Here is a 23,273-nt window from a genome sequence, read left to right as displayed (position 1 = left end):
GGTTTAAGTCCGTCTAACCAGAATCAAAAGTGTTGCGCTTAAAGCGCGATGCCTGATCAAGCTCACTAAAACGTCTGTTTTTCACGACTTGTACCTTGGTGGTTGTGTAAACAAGGCTGCAGTTAATGCGAGTGTTTGTTTTGAGACTCTCCAAAGAAAACCTCAACCGGTTTGAGGGGAAACAACCTAACTCACATCTGTGCCGGCCTTTACGAGAAAACTCAGCCATCCACTTTGTGGTTCGCAAACAGACACGCACAAACATGCTCAGCATGCATTGCACACATGGAACTCAAACACAAACCGGTATGCCATTAAAAAAAACTGGGGCTGGAGTTTGCTTTGCTTTCCTTTTATAACTAAATACATTTCTGAAAATTCACCAGGCTGTGAAAAGACTTTATTGTTTAAGGCCGACGCGGTTAAATCAAAAAAATCTCCTATGATTTTTGCCACGGGGTTAGGAGCTTTCAGTCAGCGTGAGCCGATCAGGGTTTTCTCTGACAACACAGGTCTCGTGTCACAGATTCTCTTGTAAAGCTCCTCCAGCACATCTGGGGAGGGAAGGCACACGTATTTGCCATGGAAGTGATCACATTGCAGCGCTACAGACAACATCAAAACAATGTTTGTTTTTTTGTTGTCTTAAAATGTAGGACAAACGGCATGGAAGCAAAACAACATCAAGGTTATACGGCAGGGCCCTCGACACAAAAGATTCTATATTTAGAGCAGAAATCCATTTTCCTAACCCTCAAGTGTGTCCCCTCCTTTCTACCTACGCTTTCCGAGGTTCTCTCTTCATCTAGATAAGCACTAGATCTTTGTAAATGGGTTACCCCCATGCAGCCACCCACGCATCAGGTACAGTATAAAAACCTGGGGCATCCTGTTATGACTTTGGGTTTCCTGTTTCCTGTGAAAAATACAGCCCCCCCCCCCCTGCTCTCACACACAAACACACTCATGAACGCCACTGCTCTTCACACACCAGACAGAGCAGGCCTGGGATCAGCTGCTAACGCCACATTCCAAATACATTAGCTTGAGTATTTGTGCTTACAATCAGGACCAACTGGATCCATTTAACTGAGGCACACTTCTTCTGTTTAGACTATCACAAACAATGCTCAGCCTACTATCCTAGCATGCTTTTGATAGTCAGTGACTCGCTGTGGCCCCCCTGACAAATTCTGCAGCCTTATGAGAATGTCTTAATGCTGTAAAGCGACAAGACCAGCTGTTTCCCCCCGTTCTTCACCAAAATGTAATTTGCTTTTATTCTTCGTACACATATACCCATTCCACTTGCCAGGGAGGAAGATGTATAAGTGTCAAGGGACTATTGAACCAGTAATAACAGCAGTGTTTGCTCATGCGTGAACTGCAGCCCTCCCATGTTTGACTACAATGTAGAAATAACACAATTTGGGATCCATTGCACGCTGCCAACACAAAGATATATACATAAACATACTGTATATACCCCCCCCCCCCCCCCAAATAAGATACATGAGCATGTCTCCAAACAGGAGAAATAACAAAAAGCTCTTTACCTTCTTGTGGTGGTCTGAGAAGGACACGCTGCACATTCTACAAACCCCTCGTTCATTCGGATTTTATTTCTCCTAAGGAAAAGCACAAAGCCGTCCTGTTCTTTCCCCTCATGTTTGGATCATCATGCCCATCTCCTTTCTTTCAGATTTGAATTCATTAGCAATCAAAGAGCCTCTGACAAACGCCCAATCTTAATTGCCCTGCATTTGCATATTTGCATATTAATGACTGCAGACTTTGCTGTTTTTCTGCTGCAGCAGCCCCCCCCTCCCGTCAACATTGCTCAGACTGTCTCCACACACGCCGCAACACTATGCCTTTCTCCGCGCTCAAAGCCTCACGCTTTCAGCCTAAAGTTGACAGAAAGGAGGCCTTTCAATATCAATCAATACGAGTCAAACAGAAATATCTGTGTGTTTGCTATTTAAAACGAGGTCTCACCATTCGCTGTCCTGCTCTCGCTTTCAGTCAGTGTAAATATGAGTTAAATGTGTGGCAGAAATGTATTCTCAAAACACATCATAATCAGTGTCGTTTGAATTTTGATATTTCTGTGTGTTAGCACATAGAATTTAAAAAAAGGTGCCAGGCATTGAACCCAATATGCTTCCCTCTTCTGGTGAAAACGGGGTAAGCCAGGGAAGTGATAGCGTCTCAGATGAAGATGTATATTATATATATACATACATGCAGTATATTATAAATATATTTCACATCCATCGATGCAAGATGAAAAAAGAAATCTTGACTCATCGATGATGTCTTGCTAAGGCAGAGACAAACATTTCCCCACCGGGCTTCTGTTTGTAATTCTTCATACATTTGTACAGATGCTTAAACATGATTGTGTTAACTTTATTGACACACTAATGATGCAAATCACTGAGGACCTGTAGGAAGGAAATGTAGGAAAACATAATTCTGTGTTTTAGACCTGCTCCTGATTTCTTCTGCTTAAAGTTTCCATCTCATGCTAAACTGTGTTGCTCTCCAAAACAAAATCTAATGAACATTTTGGGCAATCTGACTAAACACAAAATGCATGCTTTACATGACAGTTTTATTTAATGAGGCAAAAGGTTTATCCATCAACTAAATATAACATGAATATACAGTAGAAATAGTAAAAGGAAAAGTTATTCACGCCTTAGAAATTAAGTAAAGAAAACCCCAAAGAACTTGCAAAACTGTATTAATATCTGGTTGCAGCAGGACTAGACACACCCATGTCTGATTACTACCCTGAATTACTACTCTGCTCATCAAATCACCCATTTGTAGAAGAATCCATTTTTGATAGTAGGACACACCAATGGAAGAACGGTTTCAGAGCCATTTCTAAGGCTCTGGAACTCCACAGATACACCATGAGACACATTATCTGGAAACACAGAAGACGAGGAACAAGACCGAGCCTTCCCAGGAGTGGCTAACCTTCCAAAATCACAATAAGGGTGTGGTGATTGCTCATTTAAAAAGGACAGAGAGAAAAGATCCAAAGAACTGCAAACCTCTCTCATCTCAGTGAAGGTCTGTGTTCATGGCTCCACCTTTGCAACACACCTTGATAACAGAGCCTCAGGACTATAAGACCATTAAGCCACTGGTGCAACACACACGGAGGTTCTGAACTGTGAAATTGGTGATTGGAGAAGCTGTTATCTAATTGAGGATACTACATGGACTGAAAACCAATGAACTTCACATTTGAGATCAGGTTGGACATTCAATCTGTCAAACCCGATCGGTCGGGTCGCCTGGGTGAGGATGTGTGATGTTTAAAGCCCCGAAACACCGGCATGACCCAAGGGAACATCACTGATGATGTGAGCAAGCATTGCATTGTGGTTCAACTGTTAGAAGGATATCAGAAAAGAAATGGTGTCCCACTCATAACACTTGGTGGCATGTGGCACTAAATGAGTTATACTGTCTATTTGCACATTACAGTTAACTATTAAGTGCGGGTGCTCTCCACGTGTGCTCGTCTTTAAAACCTTTCTCATGACAGGTCTTGCAGTTTGATTCACTTTCAGCAGAGGGTGCACTTGTATATGAGTACAGCCACACTAAAGCCAGGCTGAAGACCATTCTGTTTGGCCGTGCTTATTGTGCTTATACAAATTGAGATTCTTTATTTTTTGTTTTTATATCTTAATAATTCTTTATTTTATTGTTATGTCGTGATTTTATGCTTTGCATGTGATTTTGTGAGGCACATTGGGATGCTGTGCATGAAATGTGCCTAACAAATAAACTTGCCTTGCCTTAAAGAAGAAATTTTTGTGTCCAACTGGAGAAACAAAAGAAAAACAAAAAAGAAAACATCCCTGAACAGAGGAGGAGAATTAAGACACCATCTATCAGCAACATACAATGCAGTACTGATCTCTGTCCCCACAATCCCAAACCACACCTGGATGCTAACGACTCCATTCATTAGTCAGGTTTCATGGCTGCCGGGGAGAATTAGCATTCATAAAGGAAATGCTAATGCTCCTGGGAAATCTTATTGCCTTGGTGGATTCGGTCCCTTCTTTGTTTTCTGTTCCAACAGGAGCATACGTATCTAAACTTTCTATAAGTCTCTCAGAACTAAAGAAGCCTTTTGGATGAGAGGTGAAATGTCCAGGGGACACGTGCTCTCTCATTGAACATCTCCCATGCAGTCTCCACAGCTCCCCATCATTGACTGACCGCACCTCCTTATCCCACCACACCACTGACGGCACAGGTCACCACGCCGGCCTCTGATGGCCCCTCTTCCTCCTCAGGGACCTCTCCATCACCGGTCCTCATCGCCAGCTCCCCCTGCTGCCCAAACCCTGTAATCTCCACCATTATCTCCAACCACAGAACTTCAGCACGTGCTTCATCTCGCCCCTCTGCTGCCCATCAGGGCAATTTAATCCAAATCCCTCGGATACCTCCTCCATCTTCTGCTCCTCAAGCCACGCCTATAACCTGTGGTCTTTTAAATGAGGCTGTGACAATCAGTTCTATGAATGCCCCTTGTTTTGGGGAGGATGGATCACAACGGACTCTAAGGAGGCGTGACCAGGTAGCTGCTCCTGAACAGATTGTAAACAAGACACGAGTAAACTCAGCAATCACGAAGAACCGTAAGTGGAAAGTCTTTCAGACTGTAAATCATTCAAGAACAGTTTGGGATCCTATAATGAAGCCGAGGGCATTTGAATATACGCAGCATTAAATCTAAAAGTGAGCAGGTGCATCATCTTTTGCTGGACTCTAACTTAGACTACCTTTGTTTGTCTGAGACCTGGCTCCAGGAATCTACCCCATCAGCAGCTCTTAATGTACCTAGCTTTAACATTTACAGGAGAGACAGGGTGAGCTCAAAGGGAGGCGGCGTTATGATCTACGTCAACAATTGCATTCAGTGTCAGGAAATAGAATGGTCAAATGGCAAAGAATTAGAGTGCATTGGCATAAATATAGTTTTGTCACAACAAATGTCATTTGCTCTTATACTGATCTATCGCCCTCCCTCATCAAAGAGTAATTTCTATGAAAAATTTGAGAACTTACTTAGAGAATGTAATTTTAACAAAGAAGTAGTTATTATGGGAGATTTTAACATTAATTGGGAGGACAAAAAATCTCGAAAATACCTTAAAAAGATTACAGATCAATTTGACCTGGTGCAGCTAGTCAATGGACCTACAAGAATAACCAATTCTTCTAGTACGCAAATCGATTTAGTATTTTGCAATAGACCGGATAGGATTCCTAAATCATTGAACATGTTAACTGGCATGTCTGACCATAACTTCATTATTGTTGTCAGGAAACTAACAAATAAAAGATTTAATCCATTAATAAAAAAACATGAATCATTCGGTATTCCTAAAACTAAAATGGAGACATTAACAAATGCTATTCTACATACTGAATGGGATGACATGTTGCAGGGGATAGACCTGGAAGAAGACAGCAATGCTTTCTCAAAAAGCTTAGAGAACACTATTATAAACCATACTTGTAAATTGAGGCATAGAAATAGGAAAAATAACGTCCCTTGGATAAATGCAGATATCTTAAAAATTATGAAAGAAAGGGACAGGGCCTTAAAAAAGTCAATCAGAACTAAACTTAGCCATGACAGACATCTTTTTGTAATGATGAGGAACAAAGTGATCAATAAAATTAGACAAGCAAAGGCAGATTATTTCATAACTATAATCGAAAAAGCAAGAGGTAATAGTAAAATTGTCTGGAAACACTTGAAATATTTAACAGGAAATCACAATAAAGTAAAGGAATTGGTTGAACTTGAAATAAATGGAAAAATCATAAATAGTCCGTCTGAAATTACAGAGGTTCTCAACCATTACTTTGTTGACTCTGTGTCCACGATTGCTCAATGTTTTCCTGATGGCAAAACAAATATCAGAACAATAAGCACAAATGAACCAGCATTCAGTATAAGAAATGTTAGTGAAATGGAGGTTAGGAGAATTATTCAATCGTTAAATACGTCAAGAGCAAAAGATGTCTTTGGTTTGGACACAGTCATGCTCAAAGAGCTCAGTTCATCAATACTTTATCCATTAACCAAAATTATTAACCTTTCAATCTCCCAGGGAAAATTTCCAAGTGTTTGGAAAAAGGCAGTTGTGACTCCTATATTTAAAGGTGGAAATCCTCTGCTGCCTAGCAACTATAGGCCTATTAGTATAATCCCGACACTGTCAAAGGTGGTAGAGAAATTGGTAGCAGAACAAATAACTTGCTATCTGAATACTGGCCCGTTTTCTCTGCATCCAATGCAATTTGGCTTTAGGGCCAAACACTCGACTGAAACGGCAAACTGTTTTTTTGTTGAAAGGATCAAATCTTTAATGGATAAAAGTGGTGTTGTCGGAGCAATATTTCTTGACCTGAAAAAGGCGTTTGATACTGTCAATCACAGAATCCTCCTGTCTAAACTGTCTACCTTTAATTTTTCACTGCGCACACTTGGATGGTTAGAATCATATCTATTACACCGTTCTCAGTGTGTTCAACTACAAAACCATCAATCAGCTGTTCTAGGTCAGTCTACAGGTGTTCCTCAAGGTTCTGTCCTGGGACCATTGCTGTTCTCTTTATATGTTAATGATTTACCTTCTGTTTGTCCTGACATCGACTTACAAATGTATGCTGACGATACGGTTATCTATGTTTTTGGTAGCAGTACTACACAAGTTGCTGAAGAACTCACAGACATCATGGTTCATGTAACAACTTGGCTGAAGCAGTGCTGTTTGCAATTAAATCTATCGAAAACGGTCTGCATGTTTTTCTCAAAGACAAAGTGCTCTGGTGCTGACCCAGATGTCTTTGTTTTGGGGGAAAGACTGCAGATTGTTTCCGAATACAAGTACCTTGGAGTCCTTATAGATTCACAACTTAATTTCAAAAAACAGGTTAAAAAGGTCTGTAATAGAGTTAAATTCGGTCTCTCAAACTTTAGATTCACTCGGGATTACATGTCGACAGGGGCGTCGTTGATGTATATGCATTCTATGATTCTTTCGCATATCACTTACTGCTTAACAACCTGGTCGCAGGCCAGTATCACTACTCTAATACCTCTGCAGTCTCTGTACAAACAAACGCTTAAAATACTGGACAAAAAACCAGCATATTTTCATCACTGCCCAATATTAAATAAATACAAATTGTTAAACTGGGAAAATTTGATTAAATATATAAATTCATGTCTGATGTATAAAATTATTAATGGTTTAACATCTCCTCCGCTCGGACAGTTTGTGGATGTAAGAACTGCCACACATCGAGTTTCTAGAGGTGCTGCAAGAGGGGACTGTGTTATCCCACTCAGGAAAAGCAAATTTGGTCAATCTGCCTTTTCCTTTAAAGCTGCACATGAGTGGAATTCTATCCCAGTTATCGTCAGAAATCTTGAGAGCTGTAATGCATTTAAATTTCACCTTAAGGAATGGCTCATTAGCACACAGTTGTGTCGTCACTGAGAGAAACTGCTGTTTAATTTGTTGTTTTTTACTGTCACCTGTTTTTTATGATTTTAGTTGCTTTATAAAATTTTAGTTAATAGACATTAAGTTTTACTGTTACTTGAAATTGTTTTAGTTGATATAGTTTTTAATTATGTGGTTATTGTATATCTGTATTTTTATTAATTTTATTTCATATGTATTTATATTTTGGGGCCATGGAATTTCTGTCCAGGGACAACAGATGAAAAATAGCCTTTTGGCTAATTCTGGCACATTGACAGAAATGTTTATTAATGTGCGCTGTCCCTGTTAAATAAACGAATCATTCATTCATTCATTCAATCAAACTTGAACAAGTCCAGTTGATTCTTCTTTTTTGCTATTCGTGCTATTGCCGCATTAGATTCTCTCAGCAGACGGTGGAGTTGATTATATCTTTTGTAGCCTTCAGTTGCATCTGACTGGCCTGTAGAGCCTTTTATTTTCGGCGGCAGCAGCTTTAAGATATAGAGGGAAGCAGAGATTCAGATGAATCAAAAAGTCATTGTTAAAATGTACACTGTCATAAACAAAGAATGAAACAGATTTCTTATAAGTGCTATTGGTTTTAAACCTGTCACCATCATTAAAGGTTGAAAATGCTGCTCCATTTCACGATGCAGTGTTAGTCGTAATAATGTTTTGCACAGAGACGTACCTTCTGATGGGTCTAACCTCGCTGATAATGTCAGGAAGTTTGCCATTTCTGGTGTCTGGTAGAAAAATTATAACAGCAGCACCCCCAATGCTGATTATTCCAAAAATAATGTACGGAACGATCTTGCTATCGACACCTGGAAACAGAATTATTATTTTTTTAGACTGAATTAAAAAAAAATGCTACAATGGACGGGAGTGGTGCTATAGGTGGAGAGAGCATTGCAATAGCAATACAATAATACATACAATAATACATACAAAAATCAAGACACTTACCGATGTAGAGGACGTAGGGACACAAGATGAGGGCCATGCGCGCGGCTGTACAGAAGATCCCTAAGCCCATGTTCCTGACCACAGTGGGCATGAGCTCAGCTGAAAACACTGAGATGAAGCCAAAGCCACCACTAATTCCCATCCTTCCCACCAAGGCAAACACCAGGAACATTGTAGGCATGTCTGAGAAAAAGCCGTAGTGCAGCTATATAAATACGTTGTGTCCTCTACAGGTTTCAGAGATTTCTGCTTCAGTCATGCTCTACTTTTGGAGGACAGACCTTCAGGAACCAGCAGGGTGGCCAGTAGCATGACGCCACAGAACATCATTGTGGTGGAAAGAAGAGTGGGTCGAGACACACGGTTGATCACCAGCCAAATGACGCCATATATGGTGAGGTCTATCGCTGCTGAGAAGAAGCAGTTGAGGTAGGGATCTCCATTCAAGTTACTGGTATTGAGAGAGAGACCATAGTAGACCATGGAGACGCAGATCCTGCAGAGAAACAAAATGAAGACCAAATGAAGATGTGCTGGAGCCTATCTCAGCTGGCTACGGGAGAAAGACGTGGTACACCCTGCATGAGGCACCAGCTCATTGTGGTGCCTCATGAAAGGGAAGACAAACAAACCACCATTCACACTCACACCTACGGATAACTTGTTGTGACCAAATCACCAAAGCTACATGTTTTTGGAGGTGGGAGGAAGCCGGAGAACCAGGAGAGAACCCACACAAAATCATGGAAGACATACAAACTCCACCCAGAAAGGAAGCTCCACCCAGAAAGGTTTGTTTCCTTTCTGGGTGGAGTTTGTATGCACTGTTTAATTAAACAGTGCTCTGTTTAATTAAGAGTAAAATGTTGAAGTAAGATGAATAGAATAAAACATAAGGGACATCCTGCATATGTTTCATAACTCTTTTTTATTTTTTTTAATTTTTTTATGTATTATAGAAGTATCGACTCGGGACTTGCTATCTGTACAAAATCAAATGACAAGGAGGCAAAAAAAAAACCTGACCGGGACATTACTAGTCGAAACGTTGGAATAGCATGGATTGTGGCAAAGTACAAACATAGAAAAGATGATGCATTACCACATGATAACAGTTAGAATTGTAATATTCCTCATGTCAGGAGTTCGTATCAGGTCCATGTAAGTGTGTCTCCTCTTCTTTTCACATCTATTTTCCTGTATCAGCCATGCATGAAAAGAAAAAGAACAATGACAATGTGCAACCACTTGACAAGCTGTTACCAGCTGTTAACGACACTACACTATTTTATTCAACAACTTCCACAGCATGAAAGGTAAATATGAACAATAAATACCATTAGCTCCACGGACTCCCCAGTCTTGAATATGACCTCAGGAGCAGGGACTCGGTTCATTTTAGCAGCTTTACGGACGATGAGCTCAGCCTCCTCCACCCGGCCTTTCTGCAGAAGCCAACGTGGAGACTCAGGAATCACCCTGAACACAAGATGAGAGACAGAAGTTGAACAGAAACCCGCATTTCGTCTGTGGCTCACCTTCGACACTGAGACAGACGACATTCCTGAGCAGCAGCGCAGACACGGTGGATCTAGTTTTGAGTAATACCGAACATTGTGTTGCACTAATGTTGACTTGCGTGACAAATTGTTTGACAGAGTCCTATCATCACTAATAATGATAAGATTTGCTCTTTATAAATTTGATATGTTAAAATGTACTGACGTTGGATATTATTATGATTATTTTATTAACCGGACAGTGCATATTAATGAATATGTAAATGTCAATATGCCAGAATTAGCCAAAGCCTACTTTCCATCTGCAGTCAGAAGAAATTACATTACAATAACACAAATGAAATGCTTTTGCATTTTTATTATATTATTATTTTTATTGTGCTATTGGATTATTTTTATTGCAAAAATGTTAAAAAAAACAGAAAACTGGACAACTGGCATCCCAGTGACAGTAACATAGAAAACAGAGAGGACAAAAAAAGCTAAATTTAAAATTAAAGCCGACAAATCTTTCTTTTTCTTTTTTAGTTTTAGTGTTCTACTTGTCCTGTATTGAGTCAGTTTTTTTCTTTAGGTTTGTGCATATTTGCTTTAATTAATCAAAATTATGTTTTTTTAAATGATGGACCTAAATCAAAATGATGAAAATAATAATTTGTTTCATGCATTATTTCAAATTACTATTGATTTAAGTCTTGAAGGAAAAAATGGGCATACAAAGACACAAACAGGTGAAAGGGATAGACCAATAACGCTTCGTAGCCAACGTCTTACCACCACATAGGAAGGAATAAGAGCGGTGGGATGGCAGAAGCTACCAGCAGCATCCTCCAGCCACGAATGAAGTATGCTGCAAGCGGCAACAAGGCGTAACCGATCCCAAAACCTCCAGAATGACCCAACACACTGAAGGTGACTCTGGCAGACGTCCTTAGGATCTCAGTCCCTGATCAAGAAGAGGATCGAGAGAGGAGGGAGAGGACATGCATTTAATAAAAACGGTCTACGATTGAATCCAATGCTTCATTCAAAAACTCGTTACTTTACAGAGCTTGTCTGAGGGGAAAACCTGCCACTGTCACAAGACTAGAATCACGCTTCACATCAGAAGGCTATTGGAGAGACTATGCCCTCTTTTTAGGCTGACAGAAGGGCATCTGAGCCTTTCTCACCCAGTACGAGTGACACGATGTAAAGGGCTACTTGGCCAAATCCTCTCAGAAAGTTGAAGACACAGAACATAACCCAACTGACGGAGGCAGCCTGGATCAAAGGAAAGATTGCCTGTGAGAGCATGGTGGAGAAAAACACAGGCTTTCTGCCAAACCTGTAAGACAGAAAAATGAAAATAGGAAACAGTGAAGTTACATCATAACATGTTAATTCATGATCAGCTAGTTATTCTACTCTGTCTCACATTCCCTCATGTTTAATTGCGGTTGATAATGCCAGCACCAGTAGAAGTCGTAGAAGTAGAACAGCGAGTTATCAGAGGCCTGTTTTCAACCCTTATGGCTTTCTCTTTGAAGATAATCTAATAATTCCAAATATGCAAATACTGCACTTCAGTATAAAGTGAGTTCCAAAGGATACACCTCTTCTTCTTTTAATGTCTATAATCTGAACTATGACCATCACTTGTATTGAAATAGATTTAATAACAGCATGCCAATGGCACACTCCCTCAAAACCCGTCACAGCTATTGCGTTGTGCTGTGTTATTAAACCGAATATTTCAGTGACATTTCTTGCCATGCCTAACGTAGACATTGCCGCATTATTTATCCTGTGGGCTGGGATGAATCATATCAACAAAGGAGAAGTGCTCACTAACAGATGAGACAGATCTGTGAACAACAATTGAGAGAAATGGTATTTTGTGTATGTAAAATGTTTTTTAGATCTTTGAGTTCAGATCAAGAAAAATGGGAGCAAAAACAACAACAACAACAGTGTGGCGTGGATATTTTTGGTCCGGTATAGGAGAGTAAAACCAGTCGTGCTGGTGCTTTTTACTGAAAATACCAGCTTACTATATGCATGTGTGCATTCACAGTGTGAGCTAAAAAATAAAGTTGTTAGATGCTAAACATTTTACAGTGTAGTATCCAAGACTCTACTTGATCTGTCATACCCACCGGTCTGAGAGGTGACCGCAGACAAAGGATCCAACCAGGACGCCTACAAAGTATAAGGAGGTTGAAAAAGGGACCTTCCATGCATTTTCGCACACTAGATCCCACTGCAGGAAAACAGGAGAGATGAACTTTTAGAGTGAGTCATGAAAGAGAGAGTCTAGGTCAGGACACAGTGCTGTCAAATATCAGCTAAATAAAGTTACTTCTGAAACAATGGTGGCGGTGTATCGGTCAGTGCTGTAGACCCATCCATCCAGACACTGCTCCGTGTCGTTGCCGAGTTCCTCCTCCGTCTCCTTCCAGCTGTCGTTCAGTTTGTACCGTGAACAGCTGTCCGGTCCGGCCCAGCTGCTGTTCTGAGTGGAGCCGATCGACTCTTTGCAGCGATGTTCTGGTGCATCCGAAATAAAAACCACTATCATTGGCATGTATCCAGTTGGAATCACGCTTAGAGTGAGCATCACGATGATTAAGTTTTGAAAGAGTCCGTAGTCTCCGAGAAAAGACGTAAGGTCGTTATAATCTTCAGGTACTGCACCCGACATTGTCTCCGAACTTTGGACGACTGGAGAACTCTCTGAGGTGGTTAGTTGCGTAAAGAAGAGTTGAACTTATGTCCTTAAGGCCCCTCCCTCTGTATGCCAAGAAAGGACGTACGATGTTCAAAGTCTTTAGCTTTTGCTTTGGAAATTGTGTCCAAACTATAGCTGCACCGAGAGGGTGCTCTATTCACAGTCCTTCGGGCTGCAGGACAGAGCTATGCCTCTCTGCAACTCCGCTTCCATGTCAGATTACGCTTTTGCTATCAGAAAGAGCTCACCATTATGTCCTGTCCGTATGATCTTCTCTTTGTGTCTCTTGAGATCGTCCTGACCCAGTTCCTCTGTCACCGGTAATTGCAAACTGACGCAGGTTTGTTCAGGTTAATTTCAGTTGTTTATCCTGCTCTGACCTCCTCCGCTGGCTGTCAGTTCCCAGCGCCTGGTTCGTGATTCATATATTGTGTTAGACTGAGTTTTATCCTCGGTGCAGGAGTTACTTGTTGATAAACTGGTATTTTAACTATGACGCCAGCTATTGTCTCTGCCACAGCTTGATGCGGGCATGTGTTTTTTTCCTGTCTTCTCAGAGCCTCCTCCTGCAAACAGTTCACTCCCATGACCTGTGCTCCCGTCATGACCTCCAATCAGCCCATACTATCTTTAGTCTCTGTCGATGCCACGCCTCGCTGCCAGATTGTTAGTGATGATTCCTACCTTCCAGCATTCCAAATTGGTCGCCCGTGTTTTGACCCTGCTTGATTCCGTCTCTTTGCCTGCCCCTTGGGATTCGTCTGCTGGTTTGGACTGACTACCCGGTTTTGGACAATAAAGCTAAGTTTCCGGATTTCCTCTCTACTGTCATGCATTTGGGTTCTGTAGCGTCAGGCATTCCTGCCGCAGTCTTTGCGTTACTCAGTCACCAAAATGGTTAGCTAGTACCTCTAGTACTTATTATTCACCGGAGAAAAGGACAGCACACCTCCATGTGTCTTTCGTCTGGAAAACATACGCAGACCGCTCACAATAACTCAGGTACACGCAGGCACATGCCACATGACATCACTGCATAGGCCACGAAACATGGCTTTACTAACTCATGCTATTAAATATGCTTAACAGGTTCTCACCTGCTTTGGTCCTGACAGTCTGTTCAAATAAGCAAAATGAGTAATGTATCACGTGTCCATGTCAATATATCCTTAAGCAATACACTTGGCGCCACCTTGCTGCCCTGGTGCCTTTACTCAGCCCTGCCTGCTTCTCAGGGAAGTCAAGGACCAACTTTGAGGATAGTGAACTCTAGTCCTGTCATTGCAGCCAAATTCAATCGGTAGTCCAATACACAAACTTAAACACAAGTTAAAGTAAAAGGCAGTTTCTTTACAAACAGAATAAAAAACCACCGATTGATCATTGACCACCGGCCACATGGTTCAGCGTTGAGAGTTGCTAGTTCTCTGAATAATTACAAACTCTATATGTGATGACTCAGATCTATTTAATACAGACCAGGTTTGTTTGTGCGGTGAATGAATAGACAGGAGACAGAAAATTAAGTAGAGGTAAATTGTATTGAGGAAAGACAATAACAAATAATAAGGCACATTTAAACCACCAATCAGAGCCCAGAGGAGTGTCTGACTGTCAATCATTCTTGGCAAAGAGAATTCCACCTTGCTCTCATTCTGTCAAGAACAGCAACAGATTTTTAGAGGATTAAAATAGTAATAATTAAATATCATTATAACACATTATTTTGGTGTTTCAGACAAGAAACAGCTTCATCCACCTTGCGGGTCACGTGTGTTGCTGGAGCCCATCTCAGCTGGCTACGGGCGAGAGGCAAGCTACACCCCCGGATGAGATGCCAGCTCCTTGCGGGGCCGCACAAAAAAGACAAACAAACACACACACACACTCATGGAGAATTTGCGGTGGGGAGAAGCCGGAGATTCCACGCAGACATGGGGAGAGCATGCAAACTCTGCACAGAAAGGAATCAAGCCCAGAACCTTCTTGCTATGAGGCATCAGCACCACCCACTGCGCCACCAGTTGTTTTAATTTGTATTAAAACAGTTTTGTGTCTGTGCAGGTTCTCAGTCACCCAGGTGGAGGTAAATCACAAACAGCAAGGCAGAGAATCATCTGGAGTTGCATTAGACTGGTTGAAGACATGTCATCTCTCATCCAAGAGGCTTCTTCAGATCTAAATAACTGGTGACAGTTTTGTGTCATTGAATGTCCTATATGCTGGTTTAAGGAAATTGTCTTTCAGCAATAGTATTTCCACATTTATAGCATTCCTCATTTTGGTAAATTTTAGCAAACACATGCCAGCAAAAAAAATAATTAAAAAAAATCATAATGAAGTAACGTTTTTAAGAAATATATATTTGACATTTTTTCAAATGGCATTCGATAATGTTGTCAAAAAGGCAGTGGTAGATCTCACATTATGGTTATTAGGATACACCTCTCTTAATCATTGAATTCAGATGTTTCATCCAGATCCATTACCAAAGATGTATAAAATCTAGCCATAGAGTCTGCCTTCACAAACATCTGAATAAGAATGGGTTGTGCTGAAGCGCTCATCAAATTTCAATGTGGTCCCATCACAGGATGCCAACTTCACAATGCCAGTTAGTGAAATTTCTTACATCATCATCATCATCATCATCAACTCAACCTTAAAGTGGGAGAACATATCAGAATCAGAATCAGAATCAGAAGTGGTTTATTGCCATGGTCAGTGAGGGTTCACAGACTAGGAACGTTTCTCGGTGAAGTCGTGCTACATCTAACATTAATGACAAAATACAAAAACCATACAAGTACAGACACATCAGCAGCACCCGGAGTGGTTGCACAGGTGTGTACTAGCAGCAGTATAAGATTGAAGAAGGAATAAGAGTCACCAACTCACTGTTGACTCAGACCTCAAAGTTCCAGCAAAGGGAAACTCAATGCATCAGCAACAACACATACATCCCCATTCAGAAGGCATTATTTATTTGGGCAGCAGCACCTTTAAGGTTGAAAGAGAAGCAGAGAGTCAGATAAAACAGAGAATATTTGTAGCCTATCTGACTTAAGACACGAGGAGAAGCAGGGAGGCAGATAAAACAAAACAACTCTTAAAATGTAGATCATCATAAAACACGAAAAGCTCAGTTGATCCAACAAGAGTTTTTGGTCTTTTATGATTACAGATTTCTTAAAAAAATAATAATAGCAGTCATAATATAATATATAAACACAGTGACGTACCTTCTGATTGGTCGGACCTCGCTGATAAGGTCAGGAAGTTTGCTGTTTCTGGTGTCTGGTAGCAACATGCTAACAGCAGCAGTCCCAACGCTGATTGTTCCAAAAACAATGTACGGAACGGCCTTGCTGTAGACACCTGGACAAAAACATAACAGGCTCATGAATTGTCATTGATTTGTTTTATGTACACTGGTAGTACAGTAATCACAGGGTTTGTACGGAAAACACATTTTGATGCAAGGATGCAAAAACATTTATTCCCCCCCCCCCCCCCCCCTACAAGTCAAAGTCTACTGAAACAACGCAGAAAACTGGACAAGCAGGAGCATTCAGTGCTGGCAGGAGCATTCAGTGCTGGCACTAACACAGCTGTCGTGCATGCTAGTGGCCATATGCCGGGAGTAGAAGGAGCGTAACAGCTGCAAGCGGGTGGCTCTTTAGCGTCAAGCAGGGAGACCCTTTGTTTCAGACCCAGCTTTCTTGGCATGCAGTCATTATAGCATCTCTGCTATCAGGTCGTAAATTTAAAAAAAAAAAAGTCCTTATAAATCTATATTTCTACATGTTATAACCTCCGCCACCGCAGAAAGGTCAACAGACAGATCACAATATGATCGGATGATGATGGCTGATGTCCCTCTACCGAGCTCCAATAATTTTGACACAAACCTGGACAAAGTGATACGGACTGTTCCTGTCCTACACAGACAACCCAATGGTGAATTCCACCATGAAAAAAAAATCACTTACCTGTGTAGATGATGTAGGGGAGCAAAATGATGGCTATGCGTGCAGCTGTTACAGCAATCCCTATGCCCATGTTCCTGACCACAGTGGGAATGAGCTCGGCTGAAAACACCCAGGTGAAGGTGTAAGTGCTGGTGCTTCCCATCCTTCCCACCAAGGCAAACACCAGAACCAATATAGGCATGTCTGAGAAAAGACCATTGTTATTTATATAAAAAAAGGGACTTATGGCTATATAAAAACAGTAATACCTCGACAGACGAGCGTTCCCTGTTACGAGCCAGCCTATTCAAAGCTAATATTTTGCTTTGAGACGCGAGCATAAATGAGAAGAAAAAAAGGCATGATGCCACTGGAGATGAAGCATGAAATGATTGATAGACGTGACCATAGTGTCCGTGTAAGTGATTTGGCACGCCGGTACGAACGGAGTACATCGACGATATGTACAATACTAAATACTTTATGTATGTGGGGGCGATGGTGGCGCAGGTGGTTGAGAGGGTCGTCCTATGATCCATCCATCCATCCATTTTCTTCCGCTTATCCGGGGCCGGGTCGCGGGGGCAGCAGCCTAAGCAGGGAAACCCAGACTTCCCTCTCCCCGGCCACTTCTTCTAGCTCTTCCGGGGGGATCCCGAGGCGTTCCCAGGCCAGCCGAGAGACATAGTCTCTCCAGCGTGTCCTGGGTCTTCCCCGTGGTCTCCTCCCGGTGGGACGTCCTATGATCGAGATCGAGATTGATCGAGATTGATCGAGAGGTTGGGGGTTCGATCCCCGGCTTCACGCGCGCACGCGGCGACCAGCAGCAGACTACAGTTAGAAAGCGTAACTGCTGTAAACCAAATTGCCCCCTGAGGGACAAAACAATAAAAAGTATTTAGTGTGTGTACATGTAAAGTACAATTACTGTATGAAGCGTCTCCGTACCGTCCAACCCCCACCTCCTCGCATGACACGCTGCTATTAGCCGCTATCGTCTGTCTCGAAGGTCAAACTCATAATAAATCCACATTTTATATTACAGTAATACTGTAGATCATTTATTGCATCACTATGCGAGTGTGTGTGTGTATCTTTACAGCAATTAAAATAAATCACCCCCCATTTTTATTAGGGTTGATTTAAGTGCTTTTATACGGCCGGTACAGGTAGAGAAACTTCCCAGTTATTTTATATGTAAAAAATTAATTTGGCATACGAGCGATTTATGAGCCAGAAACAAATTATACTCATATGTTAAGGTATTACTGTACATAATTTACTCCATTCAGAGATTTCTGCTTTAGTCATGCTCTACTTTTGGAGGACAGACCTTCAGGAACCAGCAGGGTGACCAGTAGCATGACGCCACAGAACATCATTGTGGTGGAAACAAAAGTGGGTCGAGACACACGGTTGATCACCAGCCAAATGACGACATAAACGACGAGGTCTATCGCTGCTGAGAAGAAGCAGTTGAGGTAGGGATCTCCATTCAAGTTACTGGTACTGAGAGAGAGGCCATAGTACACCATGGAGATGCAGATCCTGCAGAACATCAAAAGATAAAGATGGAAGACAATAAAAAATGTGTTCTACTTCTCTTCACACTCGTGCCAAAATGCTCACACTAGCAAAATAAATCAGTCACTTTTAAGAAGCTACAATGAAAGTAAAAGAGGTTAAATGTGCTCATAAACAAATAATGACTTAATACTAAGGAAAGTTCAAACAAAGATGATGCATTACCACATGATAACAGCTAGAATTGTAATATTCCTCATGTCAGGGGTTCGTATCAGGTCCATGTAAGTGTGTCTCCTCTTCTCTTTGTGTATATTTTGCTGTATTAGACATGCATGAGAAGACAAAGAACAGTGACAATGTGTACCAAATGTTTACTATAATTTAGATAAGCTTTCCCAGCATGAGGACTAAATAAAGACTAAATACCATTAGCTCCAAATACTCTCCAGTCCTGAATATGACCTCAGGAGCAGGGACTCGGTTCATTTTAGCAGCTTTACGGATGATGAGCTCAGCCTCCTCCACCCGGCCTTTCTGCAGAAGCCAACGTGGAGATTCAGGAATCACCCTGAACACCAGTTGAGAGACAGAAGTTCATTGAACACATGAATTATTATTATTTTGCAAGTGTAAGTTGATGATAGCAAACATTTGAACAAAACTAAAAGAATCAAGTGGATGGCTTTACTGTACAAATTTTGATGATCTAAGAAAAATGAATTTAATAAAAAAAATTGTTTAAAGTACTGATGATGGACTATTATTAGTTTTTATTTTCCAGTTTTTGGCTTTTGTATAGTTGTCTTTTTTTCCATGTATATGCTGTTTTAATTAAATCAAACCAATGAGTTTGAAACAATCTGATTTTATACATCATGCCATATTACAATTAAATAAAGTCACAAAGTACACTTGCAATGAGGGCACTCACCAGGAGACAGCACAATTCAAAATAAAAGTTATAACAGAGACATACAAAGACAAAAAAAACACGAGACAATAGATGGACCAATACAATTCATCAGACAACGTCTTACCACCACATAGGAAGGAATAAGAGCGGTGGGATGGCAGAAGCTACCAGCAGCATCCTCCAGCCACGAATGAAGTATGCTGCGAGCGGCAACAAGGCGTAACCGACCCCAAAGCCTCCAGAATGGCCCAACACACTGAAGGTGACTCTGGCTGTCTTGCTTAGGATCTCAGACCCTGAAGACGAGGGTGAACAAGAAAAACAGGGGACATGAGAGCAAATACATAAAACTGTCCAAGAGTTACTTTGAATTCAACGTTTCCTTCATTTGATCATTCAGTTACTTTGTGCTGCCTGCCTGGTTGGTAAACATACCGCTGTCCCTCAACAAGAAACACACGTCACACCAGGAAGATGCAGGTATTCCGAGACGATAGAAGCGCACGTCTCACCCAGTATGAATGACACACTGTAATTCGGTGCTTGCCCAAGTCCTCTGAGAAAGTTGAAAATACAGAACATGATCCAATTGACGGACGCAGCCTGGATCAATGGAGTGACAGCCTGCAAGAACATGGTGGCGAAAAACACCGGCTTTCTGCCAAACCTTCAAGACACAAATGAAACGTTTTCAGACCATCTGGAATCATCAAAATGATCACTAGTTATAGTTGCTATTATTCTTTTTAGATTTAACAAAAGCTATTTTGTTTTGAGCCTCAATGAGAGATGAATTTAGTTTATGTTCCATTTCTACTAAAGTAGAAATTGTGTTATGGAGAGACTGAAAGGTTATGTATATAAAATATTGAAGTGTTGTGTGTTTTAAAATTATCACGTAAACATCTCACACTGCGAAATTCCTTTTTTTTTTAAATGTCTTTATTGATATTGGTGTTGGCTGGGTTTAAATATAAACCTGTGCAACAGTTTTGTTTTTTTTATTAAATATTTAATCAGAACTGAGTCATGCTTGTTTATTTTACTTTATTTTATATCTTTTTATTCGGTTTGAAGTACATATATATGTGCGCATACAGTACATGTAAAAAAAAAAAATCTATTTTTTTATATGGAAAGGGGGAAGGCGCTGTCGCCTCACAGCAAGAAGGTAACAGGTTCGAATCCCCATCTGTGTGGAGTTTGCACGTTCTTCCTGTCTGCGTGTGGTTTCTCCGGTTAACTCCCACAACCAAAAACATGCAATGTAGGTCAATGAATTACTCAAATCTAATTGTACGAATGTACGCGTGACCGCGCCCCGCTCACGCGCTGGGGGGGCGCGCCTCTCGCCCGGAGACAGCTGTGAAAGTCACTCCCGTGATTCGCAAACCGGAAACGCGGAATAAAATCGGTCAATGTACAGTATTAAAGTGCTGCACAGGCCCAATCATGCAAATACTGTTAAACGACATAATATGCGATTACGCAGCATTTTAAGAGGATTTAATTGTGACTGAATAAACCGGATCTTTCTGACGCAGAGCCGCGTCCTCCTCCACTAAACACCCACCGGTCCGAGAGGAGACCGCAGACGAAGGATCCAACCATGACGCCCACGAAGTACAAGGACGTTGAGAAGGGGACCTTCCATGCATTTTCACACACCAGATCCCACTGCAGGAAAACAAGAGAGAGGAAGTCATGAAAGGGAGAGGAAGTCATGAAAGGGAGAGGAAGTCATGAAAGAGAGAGGAAGTCATGAAAGGGAGAGGAAGTCAGGACCCAGCGCTGCAAACAAAGTTACTTCTGAAACGATGGTGGCGGTGTATCTGTCGGTGCTGTAGACCCATCCATCCAGACACTGCTCCGTCTCCTCCCAGCTGCGGTTCAGTTTGTACCGTGAACAGCTGTCCGGTCCGGCCCAGCTGCTGTTCTGGGTGGAGCCGATCGACTCTTTGCAGCGATGTTCTGGTGCGTCCGAAATAAACACAAATATCACCGTCATGTATCCGCTCGGAACCGCGCTGAGGGTGAGCATCACGATGATTAAGTTTTGAAAGAGCCCGTAGTCTCCGAGAAAAGACGTAAGGTCGTTATAATCTTCGGTTCCTGCAGCCGACATTGTCTCCGAACTCTGGACGGACCGGAGAACTTCCTGAGGTGACTGAAGAAGAGTCGAACCTATGCCCTTAAAGCCCCTCCCTCTGTAAACCAGCCTCCACACTCCTTGGATGAAACTATATATACTGTAAAACTACATGTTAGTATAACACGTATCTTCTGGTCCTAAATGCAAGCCTTATTTCAGCAAAGGTAAAGTAATTTTATAATTAAATTCAATTAAAGGTGAACCAAAGAGGGATTCTCCAACCAGCGGTGACCTTAGAGTGAACGGAACACTGATTACATTTAGATGATAAGATGGTCGTTAAATTAAATCAGGCACACAATGACGCAAAAGGATGCAGCAAAGGTATAGTCCGTGCTTCTGTAACTTCCAGGCTGGTTTGCTGCCTGGTTGCCTAAACATCTTCAGCTGATCCAAAACGCATGCAGCGCCTGTTCTGACAGGAACCAGACTGAGAGAACACGTTTCTCCTGTTCTGGCGGCTCCCTGTTAGAGCAGGAAGCTGATACAAATATATACAATCTTCTTCTCACTTTTAAAGCCCTCGACATACCTTAGAGAGCTCATTGTGCCCACTTGGGGCCCATGCCTTTGATGGGGGGGGGGGGGGGGGGGGGTCTTTCAATTATCGAGTGACTTGATTGTGGAATCAGCTCCCTGATTGGTTCATGAGGCAGACACCATCTCTATGTTGAAGAGTAGACTGAATACTTTCCTTTTTAACAAAGCTTATGTTTAATCGATACAATAATCAATATTCTGGTGGCATAACCTCATGTGGCACACTGAGCTCCTCCCCCCCCATCCGGTTATTCATGTTCTAAATGTTTGTCAGTAATCCCTCTCTACCCCGTCGTCTTGTGCTCTCTCTCCCTCTGTTGGTCACGGCATCACTGAATGTAGTGTAAATACATCATGTCTCAGTCTGCTCCTGTTCTCTCTCCCTCTCTCTGTCATTGTCTCTCTCTCGCTTAATCAACCCAACTGGTCCACCCACTATGAGGCTTAAGGCTCTTGTGGGACAAGTTGGGTTCGGTTTTTCCCTGCAGGTCTTTCCCCGTTACACCTGGAAAGTACCTTGAAATGACTTTTTGTTGTGATCTGGTGCTATAGCAATAAAAAGGAATTTAATTTTATTAATTATTTGATTTATGTTTACCCCCCCCCCCACACAAGGCAAGCTTGTAGTTACCCTGTCTCCGTAAACCAGGGCGATATTCCTTCTTGAAAGGAAACACTGCTGATTCTATCTGTGTGTAATGTGTGTCATGGAAATTTGCATTTGCTTTTTGTGTGTTATTTACTGATGTACATTTCTTTGATTGAACTTTGTTCCTGTTTAATCTAGATATGACTGGTTCCAGGCAGCCTCGGCTGTATTCCCATGTCTCCTTCCTGTATCGACCATAAATATCTCGGACTGGTAGACTGATAGCATTCTGTTAATGCTTGGCTCCTCCTTGGATACACAAATAAAATTCCCCCCAAAAAACAAGGTCTGTGTTTCTCCTTTTAAAGATTTCTACTCGTTTCCAAACAGGACATTAATTTTTGAATCCCTTAATGTTAAGATTAAATATTTTTACCGACTCCTTTCTGGATCTGAACCGGGTGAAATTCGGTGGTGAGATTAAGGTCCCCACCCTACATGACTGTGTACAATTCCATAAACATCGGTCGAGAAATTGAGGAATAAATTGTGAAGCTCCATTGACTGCAATGTTACCGAATAATTCAAGATGATCCATAATCCAGGATCTCTTCTGGATCATCACCAACATTTAGTAATCTGTTCCTGGTAACATTCCAAACATTTCCTGAAAATATCACAAGAGATCCGTCCAGAACCTTTCAAGTTATCTTGCTCACAGACAGACAAACGACCGCAAGTGGAGGTAAATATGGAATTTCTCATTAACAAAATAATTATGATGACAAAAAGGTTTATATAATGCCAAAGCCATTGTTGACCTATTTTCTAC

General features: G+C 41.6%; 2 protein-coding genes across 2 annotated transcripts; both read right to left on the bottom strand.

Annotated features, from left to right (window-relative positions):
- Positions 1-7,911: 7,911 nt before the first annotated feature.
- Positions 7,912-12,722, bottom strand: LOC137904759 (solute carrier family 22 member 21-like). The gene is made up of 10 exons (XM_068748963.1): positions 12,381-12,722; positions 12,178-12,281; positions 11,212-11,366; positions 10,814-10,985; positions 9,857-9,998; positions 9,622-9,716; positions 8,801-9,015; positions 8,520-8,702; positions 8,242-8,377; positions 7,912-8,041 (listed from the first exon to the last, which is right to left on the bottom strand). Exons 1-10 carry the CDS (start codon positions 12,720-12,722, stop codon positions 8,023-8,025), a joined length of 1,563 nt encoding a protein of 520 aa, XP_068605064.1. The 3' UTR covers positions 7,912-8,022.
- Positions 12,723-15,441: 2,719 nt separating this feature from the next.
- Positions 15,442-21,285, bottom strand: LOC137904843 (solute carrier family 22 member 21-like). The gene is made up of 10 exons (XM_068749051.1): positions 20,968-21,285; positions 20,734-20,837; positions 19,673-19,827; positions 19,285-19,456; positions 18,674-18,815; positions 18,470-18,564; positions 18,054-18,268; positions 16,742-16,924; positions 15,992-16,127; positions 15,442-15,749 (listed from the first exon to the last, which is right to left on the bottom strand). Exons 1-10 carry the CDS (start codon positions 21,283-21,285, stop codon positions 15,728-15,730), a joined length of 1,542 nt encoding a protein of 513 aa, XP_068605152.1. The 3' UTR covers positions 15,442-15,727.
- Positions 21,286-23,273: the final 1,988 nt, after the last annotated feature.

The sequence above is a fragment of the Brachionichthys hirsutus genome, chromosome 15 (assembly GCF_040956055.1).
Source record: "Brachionichthys hirsutus isolate HB-005 chromosome 15, CSIRO-AGI_Bhir_v1, whole genome shotgun sequence".
Classification (NCBI taxonomy): domain Eukaryota; kingdom Metazoa; phylum Chordata; class Actinopteri; order Lophiiformes; family Brachionichthyidae; genus Brachionichthys; species Brachionichthys hirsutus.
This window is presented reverse-complemented; position numbering and strand designations above follow the sequence as displayed.

What these genes read in the sequence shown, in the direction of transcription:
- LOC137904759 (XM_068748963.1), bottom strand. Translation starts at nt 12,722, where the DNA reads ATGTCGGGTGCAGTACCTGAAGATTATAACGACCTTACGTCTTTTCTC. An exon ending in GGGAGTCCGTGGAGCTAATG is followed by an intron (nt 9,717 to 9,856) that starts GTATTTATTGTT and finishes TGGCTGATACAG; the next exon opens with GAAAATAGATGTGAAAAGAA. An exon ending in TCCCTACGTCCTCTACATCG is followed by an intron (nt 8,378 to 8,519) that starts GTAAGTGTCTTG and finishes TTCTGTTTCCAG; the next exon opens with GTGTCGATAGCAAGATCGTT.
- LOC137904843 (XM_068749051.1), bottom strand. Translation starts at nt 21,285, where the DNA reads ATGTCGGCTGCAGGAACCGAAGATTATAACGACCTTACGTCTTTTCTC. An exon ending in TTATTCCTTCCTATGTGGTG is followed by an intron (nt 18,816 to 19,284) that starts GTAAGACGTTGT and finishes ACTGGTGTTCAG; the next exon opens with GGTGATTCCTGAATCTCCAC. An exon ending in GAGGTCCGACCAATCAGAAG is followed by an intron (nt 15,750 to 15,991) that starts GTACGTCACTGT and finishes TCAACCTTAAAG; the next exon opens with GTGCTGCTGCCCAAATAAAT.